This window comes from Felis catus, chromosome E2, assembly GCF_018350175.1.
Source record: "Felis catus isolate Fca126 chromosome E2, F.catus_Fca126_mat1.0, whole genome shotgun sequence".
Taxonomy (NCBI): domain Eukaryota; kingdom Metazoa; phylum Chordata; class Mammalia; order Carnivora; family Felidae; genus Felis; species Felis catus.
Window position 1 is genome coordinate 28,659,528 of NC_058382.1, and position 15,760 is coordinate 28,675,287.

General features: G+C 39.9%; 1 protein-coding gene across 8 annotated transcripts in view; it reads left to right on the top strand.

Annotated features, from left to right (window-relative positions):
- The first annotated feature begins 520 nt into the window (after nucleotides 1-520).
- CYLD (CYLD lysine 63 deubiquitinase) overlaps nucleotides 521-15,760 on the top strand; it is a 69,417-nt gene continuing 54,177 nt past the window's right edge. For 2 of the 8 annotated variants that reach the window (XM_045047261.1, XM_045047268.1), the window contains exons 1-5: nucleotides 535-677; nucleotides 1,236-1,316; nucleotides 6,872-7,523; nucleotides 8,749-9,051; nucleotides 10,240-10,345. In XM_045047261.1, the coding sequence (XP_044903196.1) occupies nucleotides 7,020-7,523; nucleotides 8,749-9,051; nucleotides 10,240-10,345 (913 nt within the window). In that variant the 5' untranslated portion in view covers nucleotides 535-677; nucleotides 1,236-1,316; nucleotides 6,872-7,019. Of the gene's footprint in view, nucleotides 678-747; nucleotides 984-1,235; nucleotides 1,317-6,871; nucleotides 7,524-8,748; nucleotides 9,052-10,239; nucleotides 10,346-15,760 lie in introns of those variants that run through there. The other 6 variants (XM_045047266.1, XM_045047265.1, XM_045047262.1 and 3 more) reach the window with 5 other exon arrangements.

Sequence of the window (15,760 nt, forward strand, 5' to 3'; positions counted from 1 at the left end):
TCCTCGAGTCGCGCGGCTACTAATTGAAAGAGCAAAGGATTCAAACTTAGGTCTGATTCTAAAGCTTTGCTTTTTCATGGGATCCTGAAATCCTAGTCCCACCTCGCGTCTGGACTGCTCTCCACCCCGGCCCCAAACTCCCCGCAGGAGTTTTGACAGCTAAGCCCCGAGCCAAGACCCCGGCCTGGGAGGTGGAGCAGGGAGCAGCACAAGAGCCCCGCCCCGGCTCGGGTGTCAGCCAATGGTAACGCGGCACCCAGTCTTTTGCCCAATCAGCCAGAGCTCTCCGTCCCCCCCTCCCCGGCTCCTCTGCCCCTCCCCTCCGCTTTCCCTTTGGCTCGACCGAGCTTGACGGAGCGGAAAGTCCCTTCAGCCGACTCCGGGCCGGCAGCCATTGGAGGAAGGTCTGTCACTGGGCCGCCCAATCAGCGCGTGCACAGAAACGCATCTCGGGCTGTGATTGGTTAGCGCGGCGGTTGCCCCCTCGCCCCCGCTCGCTCTCACCCCCCTGGGCGGCTCGGAGGCGGGGCAGGTGGGGGCGGGCCCAGGTAGCAGGTTCGGCTGCGCCGGGGCCGCGCGTCGGAGGTAAATATTAAGGCGGTGGGTGTGGGGCGCCGGGGCCGAACCGGGACGCGGGCTAGCCGAGCTGGGGAAGGGGCGACGCCCCGCCGCCCGAGGTGAGTGAGAGAACGGGCGGTTGAGCCGGCGAGCGGCTGGCGCCTGGGTCCCCTCGGGCGTCCCTGCCCGGCCTCCGGACGCCTCCAGCCGCCGCCGCCGCGGTCGTCGGGCCCTAGGCGCCGGCCCGTTAGTTGCCCTGGCCCGGAGCCGGCCAGGCCCGCGGGGTGTTGAGCCCGCTGACGTCAGCCCGGGCTTCCTCACCCCCGGGGCTTCCCCCACCCTTCCCCCCGGCTTCCTGAGAGGGCTCCCGAGCCGTGGGAGCCTGGTCGCCGCCGCCGGGACCTCCGGGGGAGCGAGGACTTGGGGTGAGAGCCGCGCAGGAAACCGTCTCCGCCTGCGGTCTCCCCCATTTACAGACAGGGAAACCGAGGCACGGGCCGCCGGTCGGCTCCCGACGGTCGCTGTTGGCTTCGGGAGCCCTGGGCTGTATTATCTCCTCTCGGAGTCGAGGGGGGCGTATCGTTCCGTCGGTTTGGGGGGGTTGGTGGCCCCTGTCCAGGAAGAGCAGCAGTCGGGGTTCTGGCCTCGTTAATGGCGTGTTCTGCTTTTTCTTTCAGTTTCCCCCTTTCCAGGGTGAGGATGGTTTTGTACAACAACCTGGAGTTCATTAGTTGAAAGGTGCGCTCTGTCGAGACAAGGTATTCTTTTCCTTCTTTTTGTTTTTCTTTACGATCGTATTAACGATCTGTGGGGGGAAATCGGGAAGTCTTGACAGAAGATCGTGTTCCTGGATTTGGTTCTCAGCTGGGTCAGCTGCCCGGTTATTCATGTACTTGGCATCTTTTCTATTCCACCCTGTGGCATTTGCATGTTTTAGGGTGGTTGTCATCTTCCAGCCACCAAGCCTTGCAGTGTCTCTCAGCCCCCAACATCCCTGCCCCCATCCTCTCCCCAGTCTCCCTGTGTAGTTGTAGCCTCGGCTGGGCTGAGGATCGTTCCTTACCTTGCTTTTGAACTGGGGCTAATAGAGATCTTAATAAGATTGTTCCTTTTGCAGTCATTGGCTCGCTGGAGAAAAATCCGGGCCTTGAGGGAGGTTGTTCATTCAAGTGCTGGTTTTCTGCACACCCCCTCACGCCCCAAGTAGACTGAATGGCCCTGAGGACTTAGCCTGCCAATTCCCCACTGGGTAGTGGGTGGATTTGAACTAGAACAGTATTAGGAGAAAATGATTTGCTGGGGGTTCTTGTGGAAGTTCATGTACTGCGAATGTTGATATCACCCAGAACATTCTCTAATGTTCTGCTGCAAAATGTTACAGTATTGCCCTTGAAGAAGCCTTCCTCTGGATGGTAACTTTTGCGAAGAGCCGGTAAGACCAAGGCACTGTTAGACACAACGAGCCCGCAGCAGCAGTGATTTCTTGTGGTCTGGCATGCCTAAACTGTAATTTTGCCTGATTTATGGAAGTCTGTAACTCTAACACAAGAAGAGACAAAGGAGTCATTACCCTCTTCATCAAACGATCACTATTTTGTTCCTGATTTCCATACTCTGGTCCTAAATTTGTCAAGGTACTTTGGTTACACAGCACTTACAGGCATCAGACATGGTGTGAGGATCTAGGAAACCAATTTCAGATGAACCTCAGAACTTGTTTTTGCAATTGTGAAAGATTTCTTGTTTGTTTCTTCTCTCGTGTAGCAATGTAGGGGGGTTAACCCTGACCATGACTTCATTCATTCTGAGATGTAGTAAAGTATACTTTTTGTTTGTTTGTTTCCCTTTTAACCTGGAAGAGGCTTTTAATCACTTAAACAGTGAAGACGAGGAAATGGAATTTTGGCTTTCGCTTTTGCACCTGAGTTAACCAAATCGTCTATTCATTTCACATCTACGGAATGCCCATGACATGCCAGGCACTGGCTCGGGAGCTAGACGTCCGAAGATACAGGACGTGGGGCATTCACAGTTTGGAAGTGTCGTGGCCAGGTTTAACTCTAGTGCGACCGCAGGGTTCCTTGTTCATATAAATACAGATGCAGGAGACAGGCCATTTTTTAACTTTGTAAGTCCTGCCTGCTTTACAGACTGAATCCTTGTGTGCTTGGGTCACAAGTTAGTATGTGAAGAAAAATAAAACTGACTCTCTTTTCTGCTCATGGAATCTCTGTTTTCCAGCCGGTTAGTAGTATAACACTTACAAACTTGTTCTTTTAGTGAGAGATATCCTTTCTTAAAATGGTGATTATTGTAGCTATCTAGAAGCTTTTGGAAGAAGTCCTGTGTGTCTTCTTACTTTGGTATTCTTGCTGACCTTCCTGTCTCTGCCATTCATAATTAGGGGCAGTATTTTAGTATTGTGAAGTTTTATTCTGATTTACACAGTCTCCTTTGGTTTCTGGAACAAGTCAGGACATTTGAGAAGATGTGAAACGTTCTTGAATTAGATCTGTCTCTGTTTTCTTCAGTGAGGTTCTTTGAACGGTATAACCTGATAGCTTGGGAATTAAAAAGACACTGTGTTTTCTAGACAACCGTTGTCAATTGTATGTAGCTGATTATGTTCATTTGTACCACATGTTGTCTTTTAGAACGTGGTAATTGTGACGTTTAATATTTTCCTATAAAATGTATTTCTTGACCAGCGTTTCATTGCATTGATAGGAAACTGGTAGTTATTTGTGTCTTTCAACCCTCGACTTGATTCAGTGACTTTATTTTAGTGCCATTAGACTCTCATTTATTCAGAATCCAGACCCTCAACCAGCTCAGGTAACCGGACACATTTTCAAATCTTTGTGACCCTGAACCATTCCCTCATCTGGAATGTTGTTAAAAGAAAGGCCTTGTTCTGTTCGATATGGTTTAGAGTTAAATACATCGTTGCATTCCGCCTCTTTGGTAATCTTCATTCAGCACTTAGAGTAATTATCAGGATGTTCATAATCACTCCATTTCCCAGCCTGAAATAAGTACGATGGCATTTAGATGAATCATTTGTGATATATTTACACTCACAGTGAAGTATACGATTAGAGGCAATTTTAAACCAATTAGACCTGAAAGGTAGTAAGAGAACACAAAGTAGGGCAGTTATCATATCTTAAATCTGCCATATTTCCCAGTATCTAACACTGTGCTGAGTGCACAGAAATACTCAACACACCAGCAAACCTTGATTGATAACTCATCGACGGTGTCTTTTATGTCTTTCCGTTGTAGTCTTTAGTTTTTACGGCTTGGGTGCTTAAGACTTAATTTAACTATTGTGCATGTCCCAGGGAAAGAAGAATGTTGTCATAATATTCATTTCTACGGTGGAGGAAAGTCTCTTTATTAACCTATATCTGCTGCAGTGCCAGTGTATGGAGATATTAACAATCATGAAATTTATTACCTTGTATCGTTGTAGAGTCATCAAGTTCCCCATTCACCTTTCTCTGTCAGTTGCAGTGAAGAGAATGTGTGTTTAATGTAGTTGCAAACCTGTTCTTTCTTAATGTGTACTTTCCGAAAGAGGAAAGGCCACCGCCTTTTTATTTTTGGGTAATGCTTTTTCAATATTTTATGAACTTTTGTTCTGTCCGTTCTAGTTGTCTAACGTGATCCCTGCTTTTATCGAGTTTAAGCTCACTGCCACTTGTGCTAACTCGGGTTAGAGAAAAGCTCTCCTTGTGTGCTCACTGTAAAATACAGTTCTTAATAACTGTTGTTAAATTGCCTTCCACTTTTTTATAAACCAAAGTAGTTATATTAAATTTTACTGTGGACTGTCTCTTAAATGACTTGCATAAAACACTTCTGTAATCAAATTCATTTAAAACATAGTGTCCTAATGCATTACGTATAGCAATTTAATTTTGTCTTGGTAATATTTCATGACCCACTGGTGGGTTTTATTTTAAATCATGACGTGACTTATTAATCTAGAGAGCCAACAGGGTAGGAATGGTGGGTATACAATATTAATATTCAAGGACGTTCTTAATTTTAATATTTGAGGGTGTAATTTTTAGGAATTTTAAGAAGTCATTCCTTTTCTAAATAGAATTACCATACTTTCAAAAGCAATTTTGGCCAGAAATATTTAAATACATTTATAAGGATAACAAAACAACACGCTTTTTTAGACGTTGCTCTTTGACTCTCTCCTCCTTCCGGGAGTAACCCAAACGAGGTCAATGCAGTAAAGCCTCTGTGCTTTACTCCTAAAAGGCTGTTCAGAATTTATGTATACCTCTTTTAGTTACTGTTGTTTGTTTTTTTTTTAAACACACAAACGTATTTCATCCTCTGGCTTCTCAGAACCGATCAGAAGCAGTAAGTTGGAAAGCAACAAGGCCATAAAATGAGCCAAATACACATTGCAGGAAACCACAGAAAATGGCTGATTGCAAGGGAAAATCAAGGACTGTAAATCTATAGAAAGCAGACCCAAGAACTCACAAAGCCTTTCAACAAAGTAACAAACATCTTTGTATATTGAGAGTCAGGTGACAACTTTATATTCATATTGATAACTCACTGATTCAGAAAAGGCTATTTCCCTGTTGATCTTTGAGAAGAATTTTAGTCAGAAACAACAAATACTTCATTTTGGTACCTTAAAGGAATGCAGCCAAAGTAAGGATTTGGGTTGCTGTTTGAGTAGCCTTCATGAGGGGTTTTTGCTCATAATGGTGCCAAGATAGGGGTTTCCACAGGTGTCTTATGTAAGTGGCAAATATAAATTGATTCTGTTCCTGCCGAAGTAGACAGTGCCCTCAAGTGGAATTAAGACAAACACATTATAAAAAAAAGAAAAAAAAAAAAAAAAAGAGAGACAGAGAGAGAACCACTTTAAGCCAGCTCTACCCCTGCTTTTTACTAAATGTTGCACAGATATTTCAAGAGTATTGGTTTAAAGGGATGCCAAACTCTTTATCTGGTCTTGGGTAATTTACATGTCTCGTTCTGGGTTGTAGTGGGACAGACTTTTAAAAAACCTCACCATTAGAGAGCACTTCATTATCTAATGATGCATTCTTTGTATAGATTTGACCGATTATTTAATCATTAAGTTAAATTATTAAACTGAAAATTTGGTTCTTTACTTTTAGGAGTATTTATTTTTAAATTCCAAGGGGAAACTAGATAAATATGATAGTCCAATCAATTGTTGCTGTTACTCAGAATGGTGGATAACTCTACCTCAAAGAAGGAGGGAATAAGTAACTGTGTTTAGAAACCAAATAGCCACACTCGTGTCCCAGAGAATACATAAGGACTATTTTTTTTCAGTAAGATAATTAATTAAAATAATGAATTCTGAATTTGATTTAGTGAAATCGCATAGTGTTTAACCCCCAGTTAAGGTAGGGTTGCGAAGGCTGTTTTAATTGTGCAAGACTGGTATTGTAAAAATTTTCAGTGAAGATTTGAAACTGGAAATAGTCTTTTTATGTTTTTCTTTCAAGCATAACATAGTTAAAATTGTGGTGTTTGTTACTGTACTACAGTTACGTTCTTTGTTATGTAGTCCAAGTTTTAATGGCTACAAATTGATTTTTAACATCTTTACTATCATCAGATTTACAATACCTGATATTTGAGATTATGAGAAATTAAATGATGGCTCCGATTAATATGATTAACATTTGCCTGTCTAAGGACAAAATGTACATGATGAAAGGAATGAAACTGAATCAGAGATCAAGTAAATGACCCATTATCAAAATAGGGAGCACAGATAAATGAATCGTGGTTACAGTTTCAGAATATGATTTATGTGTTTTTGATAAAAGATGTTCAGCATAATAATTATGATGGGTAACTTTTCACTTAAACCACGTGTACAGAAATAATAGCTTCTTTGACTGATGTCTGTTTTGCTGAAATGCAGCAACTTACTCATTTAGGTTAGGCCTGATCTATTAAAAACGCTACTTTTTAAAGCTTAAAAATGCATATATATGTTTAAATCTGTATAGAATGTTATCTTCTACTAGAATTTGATTTTATACATTGCATTGCCATGGAAACAAACATTATTGTATTGTGTTTGAAGCTACTTTACAATTGGATCTCCTTAATTAAAGATGCAACGTTACAGTAGGTACAAGTGATGCATGTCTTTTAGCCTTTTTAGGTAATTTTGGAAGTATTTCATTTATGTGTGCGCTTTTACTAATCAAATGAGATCTTAAGTCTTTAACCTTGATTTTAGCTCATGTAGAATAAAGTGTAAAGTTTCTTTTTGCTTGTCCTCCAGGCATTTTGCTTTGCTGTCTTGTTACAGCATGGACACCAAATTGCTAAAAACGTGCTTTGGGACTGCCAGTGAATTTATCTTTTGTGGTTTTCCTACAAACTTAGTAGTTCCCTTTTTTTTGAGTTAATATTTCGGAGTTAATGTCACCATGAGTTCAGGCTTATGGAGCCAAGAAAAAGTTACTTCACCCTACTGGGAAGAGCGGATTTTTTATTTGCTTCTTCAAGAATGCAGTGTTACAGACAAACAAACGCAAAAGCTCCTTAAAGTACCAAAGGGGAGTATAGGACAGTATATCCAAGATCGTTCTGTGGGGCACTCGAGGATTCCGTCTGCAAAAGGCAAGAAAAATCAGATTGGATTAAAAATCCTAGAGCAACCACACGCGGTTCTCTTTGTTGATGAAAAGGATGTTGTAGAAATAAATGAAAAATTCACAGAGTTGCTTTTGGCAATTACCAATTGTGAAGAGAGGTTCAGCCTGTTTAAAAACAGAAACAGACTGAGTAAAGGCCTCCAGATAGATGTGGGCTGCCCTGTGAAAGTACAGCTGAGATCCGGGGAAGAAAAATTTCCTGGAGTTGTGCGCTTCAGAGGACCCTTATTAGCAGAGAGGACAGTATCGGGAATATTCTTTGGAGTAGAACTACTGGTAAGTTTGATAAACCTTTTTAGTGAGCTTGTGCGTGTGTGTGTTTCTTTCTGTGTATATTTGTATGCACACATGTTTGGTTTTTTTTTTTTACCCCTTTAAATTAAATACAACAGAAGTTTTTCCAGAAATCTCCCATAGTTTTTAATATTCACAGTTCTTAGGATTTACTTTTTAATGATAAATTGAGATAACGTAAAGATGATGCATTGAAAACTTTTTAAAAACTACCTAATGTAGTAGGAAATACACATAGATCATGTAATTGTTGAAGGGTTTCCAATATTAGAAATTTTAACATTGTCTGTGTTAAAAGTGAACTCTGCCAATTATAATTGAATTGATCACCTCACAAAATTATGAATTATCTTGTGACCGTAGTAACTGTAGGTCTTTCAGTTTTTCTTAGGGTGTGCTATTAAGTTCATGAAACTTAGATATAAGATTTTCAAAAAATAAGGTGCAGCAATTTAAAATGGCTTATAGTTGTCCCTGATAATATATGTGAAAATGACCCAGGAACTTCTTTCTCCTGAAGGGAGAACCAACAACTCCGTGATTCATTTCCAAAGTTAATGTTCTCAAGAGCTTAAATGTCAGTTACATTTTTTACATTCTTGCATATAGAATTTCATGATCAAAAAGTTTCTAAAGCAGCCAGTTGTAAACCAAGTAAGAGATCTGAATCCCAGCTATACTATTTACTAGTTGGGCTGCCAGGTTACTTACCCAAAGCTACTTCTCCTAAAGCTGCTTCCTCATCTGTAAAATAATGAAACCAGCACACAGCTTGAAGCGTTTTTTTGTGATACATTGATTCAAGAGTCGGTGTGGTGGCTGGCACATAGTAAGTACTCAGTAAATGGAGCTAACGTTATCGTGGTTTTAAAGTAAATTTTTCTTTTTATGACAAAGTTATTGTTCATATTGAGATGTAGAATCTAGCCCGGCTCTCTCACAGTGGAATTATGAGTTTTAATTAATTAGTTAATTAATTAATTATATTTCAGCATCAGATACAGCTTCTTTTTTCCTTTTTTTTTAGACACTCGAAATTCACCAGCAACTGCTAATAATTATATTTCTTATCTCTGTCATTCGGAATTTTCCCAGTGATTTCTCTGAAATCCCCGGAGTGGATCTTTGTTTCTTATGGATCATCTTACTTCATTTCTTCTCTACCTTATCAGTCATTTTTTCCCCCCCCCTCTCACTTGAAAACTAGGAAGAAGGCCGTGGCCAAGGTTTTACTGACGGGATATATCAAGGGAAACAGCTTTTCCAGTGTGATGAAGACTGTGGAGTGTTTGTTGCGTTGGACAAGCTAGAAATCCTGGAAGATGATGACAATGGATTGGAAAGTGATTATGCAGGTCCAGGGGACACCGTGCAGATGGAACTTCCGCCCCTGGAGATAAACTCCAGAGTTTCTTTGAAGCTCGGAGAAACCACAGAGTCCGGCACAGTTATATTCTGCGACGTCTTGCCTGGGAAAGAAAGCTTAGGATATTTTGTCGGTGTGGACATGGTAAGAAACTTTTGGAATAGATTATCTTTGTGGGTGTATCTATTAGTTTCATGACCAGTTTAGGTACAAATTGAGCGCTTTGAATATTTAAAAGGATAACGTAAAAAACATCTTCTAATTTATCTTTGGTAGAGGAACATTGACGTAGGACAGGAGTCTAGATATGGAGTTACATTTACTCTTTTTCCAGTTTGAATAAACTGGAGTAATGTTTCAATCCTTAAATTTGCTCTATGATAGCTGACCAATAAATAGGAAAAAAAAAGCCCCACCCAGAGATGTTCCATGATATCTTGTTTTTCTTTATCTTGAAAAGATTCCCCCTGCCCCCCATTCTCTTTATAATATTTTGCTAATATGGATGGCAGTCTGAGGATCCTCTTGGCAGGCTGCCAAGAGTTTTGCCCCACTGGCTTTTCCCCACCTCTGTCTGTCCTTTAGTTGGCCTGTGCGAGTGTGCATTCCAAACCCCTCTAGTGCGCTCCTGGAAAGGAAAGTTCTGGCAAACACAGTATTCCTCATCTATTTCCAACGACAGCATGTTGTACACGTTGGTGCTCAGGGCAGTTGTCTGACTGGCTTGTCTCTTAATCTGACTCCATGAACAGCACTATACTCCTTGGTGCTATGTTGGAATATAAAATAATTAAATATAGAAGTCTATTTTGGAGGGAACTCTTACATATCCATAAGATGTCAAAAGAACAATAAAAAATAGATCTTCTGTGTACAGAAATGCACACAGGGGTTCAAATAGAATATTTAAGTGCTCAGGGAATGTAAAAGTAATTAGAACAAGGTGGCTTAATTAGGGGCCGATTTCTGGGTGAAACAATGTATTATTAATGAATCTTCCTATGCAGATGGGTGTTATGTAGACTAGCATTTGTTGTCCAGTAAAGTAGGAGGAATCCTTCCAATTCCTTGCTTGTCTATGGGCTTACTGTACCTTGATTATTCTTGGATCTCATTTTTACCAACACAAAACCAAAAAACAAATAAGCAAAAACACACCAAAAGCTTTATTAGTGTGGCAGTTGTTTCTGATATGTTCTTTTTTTCTTTTAGGAAAAATAGTTAAAGTTTGCCAGCGTAAAATCTTGTGGAAGATCCTTTTCTGGAAAATACGGATTTTTGTATTCATGTTTTATTGAGACAGGTTTTAAAACTGTATTGCTTAATTTCTAGGATAATCCTATTGGCAACTGGGATGGAAGATTTGATGGGGTGCAACTTTGTAGTTTCGCAAGTGTTGAAAGTACAATTCTCTTGCATATCAATGATATCATCCCAGGTATGTTTTCTTTGTGTTTTTATGTATTAATAAGGCAGGGTTCCTAAGATGTGTTTTATTATGTAAATACAAGCTTCAAGATGCATTTTTGGAACTTGACTTCTTGTCCTATGGAATTGTTATCAAATGGAATATCCTATCTTATCTCCCAATGAGAATAATAGTTACAGACTTTTTATTTCCAAAAGCATATGAGCGTGGGGTGGCATTTATACGTTATCGTTAACTTTTCATTACCTGTTGATTCTAAGTGGGGGAAAAAGCCCTTTCTGATCATTGGAAGAGTTAGAAAATAAATCACCTGCTACCTGTTTGAGTAAGAGCCTGGTTTAAACTAGAAGCCTGTAAGCAGAAGTTGGTCACGTCATGTGACGTAATATACTGTGGAGAGGATTCTTCCTGTGTGCCCTTTGAGATTTCTTCCAGTTTTGAGCTGCTGTAATTGATCAGGATTCATGACTCTCGAGTCAGATCACCCAACTTTACACCTTAAGAAAACAAAACAAAACAAAAAAACATTAAGCCGCCTTTTATTTCCTGTAAACAAGTAGCACCTAATGGCCGCTGTCAACTAATTGATAAATTCCCATTGATGGCAAAAATCAACAGCATCTCCCCCCCCCCCCCCCACCTTAGCAGAGTTCCAGTTACAGGCTAGTTGGCTGATAGTATGTTAATCATGAAACTGACAGAGGCATTCATAGGTGGTGCTTTTAATTGATCATTATGCAGCCATGAATAAATGTCAGAAAGCCTACATTCAGTAGCCACCAATGTATGCATCCATGAATTAGATGACTTATACTTCTTCACATTCTTGACTTAAAAAAATATTATTTATTTTTGAGAGAGAGAGAGAGACAGAGAGAGAGGGAGACACAGAATCCGAAGCAGGCTCCAGGTTCCGAGCTGTCAGCACAGAGCCCGATACGGAGCTCGAACTCACGAACTGCGAGATCATGCCCTGAGCCGAAGTCGGAGGCTTCACCGACTGAGTCACCCAGGCGTCCCCCCAATTTTAAGGTCTTAATTATTGCCTGTTTTGCCGATAAAAACTGGGGCTTAGCTAGTGCTGAGGTTGGCTAGGATCAAGTAGGTGGTAGAGCCAGAATTCAAATCCAGGCCTGTCTGATTGAAAGGCTCTGCTCTTTTCGGTCCCTCCTCACCCTTTGTGTATACACTTTGGATGTGAAGACTTGCATAGAAAAGCATCCTTCTCAGACTCAGATGGATACTTGGGAATATTGTTTCCATGGAAATGGGTTTTGTCTCTAATTCTATAAAAGCTGAATTTCACTAAAGCAGGGATCATAACCGAACAAGATGATTTTTCCGCTCCCGGTATTTTTTTTCCCTTCTTCCTCATTTTGATGCAGAACACTTTGGAGTTTCCCACAGGTCATTTCAGGTCCTCAGTAACTTTTTTTTTTTTTTTTTTTTGTAAAAATGAAGGGGCTATTACTAGATGATCCTTAGGATTCCTTCTAGCCTGCACTGTTTGCCCTTCTCCTGTTCCTTGTTGGCTTGGCAAGTGATAAATGCTTGTTTTGCTGAGTTACGAAATGCTTTCTACTTTGGCTTTTAGCTTTATAGCAAGAGTACATTAATTGGCGGTATGGGGTTCAAATAAGGGCTTGGTTTCAATTTTGCTTTGTCAAAGTCCGACAAACTCGGCTTTTCTTGAATTTTAGGGTAAATCCTATACCTACCACCTACCTAGACTCTACAAGGAACATTTTTACTGTGTTTGCTTTTTCAGGTATCCATTCCTGTATCTGTTCACTAACCCATGTTATTTCTGTATGCATTTCAGAGTACGTCGCAGACACCAGCACACGTATAATTAACCAGAGAGAAGTTTAGGGTTTTTTTTTTTTTTTCCTTTTGAGTTAAGACAGACACGTAACAAAATACATGTTGTGTCATTTGAGTTTTGACTAATGCATATACCCTTGAATTGGAAACCCTTATGAAGTTACTAAAATAACTTCTAATAAGAAAAATATTTACATATCTCAAATCAAAATAACAAAAAAAGCGCAGTAGAACATCTCATTTCCATTCTTATCTCCTCCACTTCCGGGACCTCCTCATTCCATCCCTTGCCTCCCACTGCTAACTATTTTTATTAGTTTCTTGTATGTCTTTCCAGAACTTCTTTATACAGTATAAGCACATATTCTCCCTTCCCTTTTTAAATAAAAAACATACAATTTATACTATTCTGCACCTTGTCTTATTCTCTTAAATCTATACCTTGGAGCTGTTGGTATGCTTTTCCACTGCATTTATTTAACCAGATTCCTACCGACGTATATTTGGATTGTTTCTAACTTTTTACTATCACAAAGTAATAGTATCCCACATGTGCTAGTAAATCTATAGGATAAATCCCGAGAAGTGGGGTCATTTGGTGAAAAGATCCATGAACTTGTATTGTTCTAGATATTACTACATTGCCTTAAGCAGGGTATATAACAGTTACCAGCAGAATATGAGGGTGACTTTTTTTTATGGACTTTCCATGAGAGTATGTTGTTGAATTTTCTCCCAGTCTGAGAGGTGAAAAATCTATTTCAGTATAGTTTTAATTTCCATTTCTCTTTTGAATGAGGTTAAGCATCTTTTCCTATGATTAAGGGCAATTTGTGTATTTCTTTCTGTGACCTGTATATTCATACCTTGTTTATTTTTTTAAATTGGATTATTGGCCTTTTTTTCTCACCAGTTTCTTTTTTATGTGTCAGGAAAGCCAACTGTTTTATGATATGGGGTATAAATGTTTCCTACTTGCCAACTCTCATTTGTAACTCGTCCTTTTTTATCTGGTTGTCCTCATTTTTGAAAATTATGGTAAGATAAATGTAACAATATTTACCGTTTTAACCATTTGTCAGTGTACAATTCAGTGACATTACATACATTTACTGTGATGTGAAACCATCACCTCTGTCTATTTCCAGACTTTTTTCATCATCTCAAACAGAAACTCTATATGCATTATGAAATAACTCCCCTTTCCTCCCTTCCCTCAGCCTCTGGTAACTTCTGTTCTCTACTTTCTGTCTTTATGAATTTGCCTATTCTAGATACTTCATACAAGTGGAGTCTTCTAGGATTTGGTCCTTTGTAAATGGCTTGTCTCACTTAGTGTCACGTCTTTTGACTTCGCTTTAGGTGTTTTTAGCCGTGCAGAATTTTAAAATTTTTATGTAGTTGAATTATGTTACTCCAAGGTTATATAGGCATTTCCCCATGTTCTCTTACATTGCTCTTGTGGTTTTATTGTATATATATCTTTGATCCATTTTTATTTTATGTGATATATAATGTGATATATGGATCTAGTTTAGGTCCCCCTCCCCAGATAGCTGCCCAGTTGTCCCGACATCTTTGATGAAAAGTTCACCTTTTTCCTGCTCCTTTGAGATGCCACGTTTACCATACTCAATCCCCATATATGCTTTGGCATATTTCTGGACTTTCCCTTCTGCCTGCTCATGCTTCGGTACCACACTGTTTTTAACGATTCTTTATAGTATGTTTTAATGGGAGCACTAGTCTTGCCTCATTGCTCTTCTGAATTTTCCTGCCGTTCCACAGTGTCTTCAAAAAGGTTAATAGACACATTTAAGTCTACAACCCATCTAGATTTAATTTTGTGTAGGAGATGAGGGACACATACCCAATTTGATCTACCGTGCTTGCTGCGTGTAAATCAAGTTTCAACACGGGTATATATGGACCTCTTCCTGGGCTCTACTCTTTCCTTACACTGAGACCTCTAAGCCTTCATTATCATAGCTTTACAAGAAGCTTTATAGCTGGAGAGTACACTTCCCCGTTTGTTCTTGGCTATTGCTGGCCTTTGCCTCTTCGTTGTAAATTTAACAGTCGGCTTCTCCGACATTACAGGAGAGTTCCGTTGGGATTTTGGTTGGAACTGTAGTCAACCTGTAGAGTAATTTGAGGAGACATTTTTATTATACTGAAATTTCTAATACATGAACATTGCATTACCTTTCATTTATTTAATCTCTTTTTAGTAAAATTTTATACATTTCTCCATTTCTTGCATGCATTCTGATACGTTATAAAGTAAAACATGTTTAGTAAAACATGTTTTCTAACAATTTTCTGTGATCTATAGAAATACAGTCGACTCTTAGAGAACAGTTGTATTGAAACCTAATTCACATACCATATATCTCCCTCATTTAAGCTGTTCCATTCAGTGTGTTTTAGTATATTTACAGATACGTGCAGTCATCACTATGGCCAGTTGTAGAACATTTTCATCACCTCACAAAGAAACCCTGTATCTTTTAGCTATTACTGTCCTATCTCTTCCTCCTCCTTAGTCCTAACCAACCACTAATTCATTCTCTGTCTCTGGATATTTGTCCATTCTGCACATTTCATATAAATAGAATCACTTAACATGTGGTCTTTTGCGACTGGTTCCTTCGTGTAGCAGAATGTTCTCAAGGTTCATCCATGGTGTAGCAAGTATCCTTGTTCCTTTTTATGCCCAAATAATATGCCGTAGTATGGATGTACCCCATTTCGTTTATTCATTTGTTGAAGGACACTTGAGTTCCTTCCCTCTTTGGCTGTACATAATGCTGCTATCACATTTGTGTACAAGTTTTTGTGTGGACGTATGCTTTCCTTTTTCTGGGTATATACCTAGGAGTGGAACTGCTGGGTCACTTGATAACTGGGTTTAAGCATTTGTGGAACTGTCAGACTGTTTTCCAAAGCGGCTGCACCATTTTGGATTCCTACCAGCATTGTATAAAGGTTCTGATTTCTTCACACCCTTGCCAACATTTATTATTCTCTGAGTTTTTGATTCTAGCCAGCCTAGTGGGTGTTAAGTGTTATCTCAGTTGACTTTTGTGGGCTGAGTTTTGTTGCAGACAGTGTTTTTAAAATCTTTTTTAAAATTATTTTTTAAATATTTATTTATTTTTGAGAGAGAGAGAAAGTGAGCATGAGTAGGGGAGGGGCAGAGAGAGAGGAAGACACAGAATCTGAAGCAGGCTCCAGGCTCTGAGCTGTCAGCACAGAGCCTGACGCGGGACTCAAACCCTCTGACCGCGAGGTCACGAGCTGAGCCAAAGTCAGATACTCAACTAACCGAACCACCCAGGGACCCTTAAAATCTTTTATTCTCAGTGTATCCATAGATTACTTTTTTAGTAACTAGTCATTATCATCTGCAAATACTAATAGTTTAACTCTTCTTTCTAATCCTTGTATGTTTTATTTTTAAAATATGGTTTCTTATTGTCTTAGCTCTATGAACTTTTAAATGCACGTTGAATAGAAGTGGAGGTGGTATCAGCCATCTTGATCTTGCTCTTGATCTATTAAGTATGATCTTTGCCATAGGATATTATTGTGGCGGCC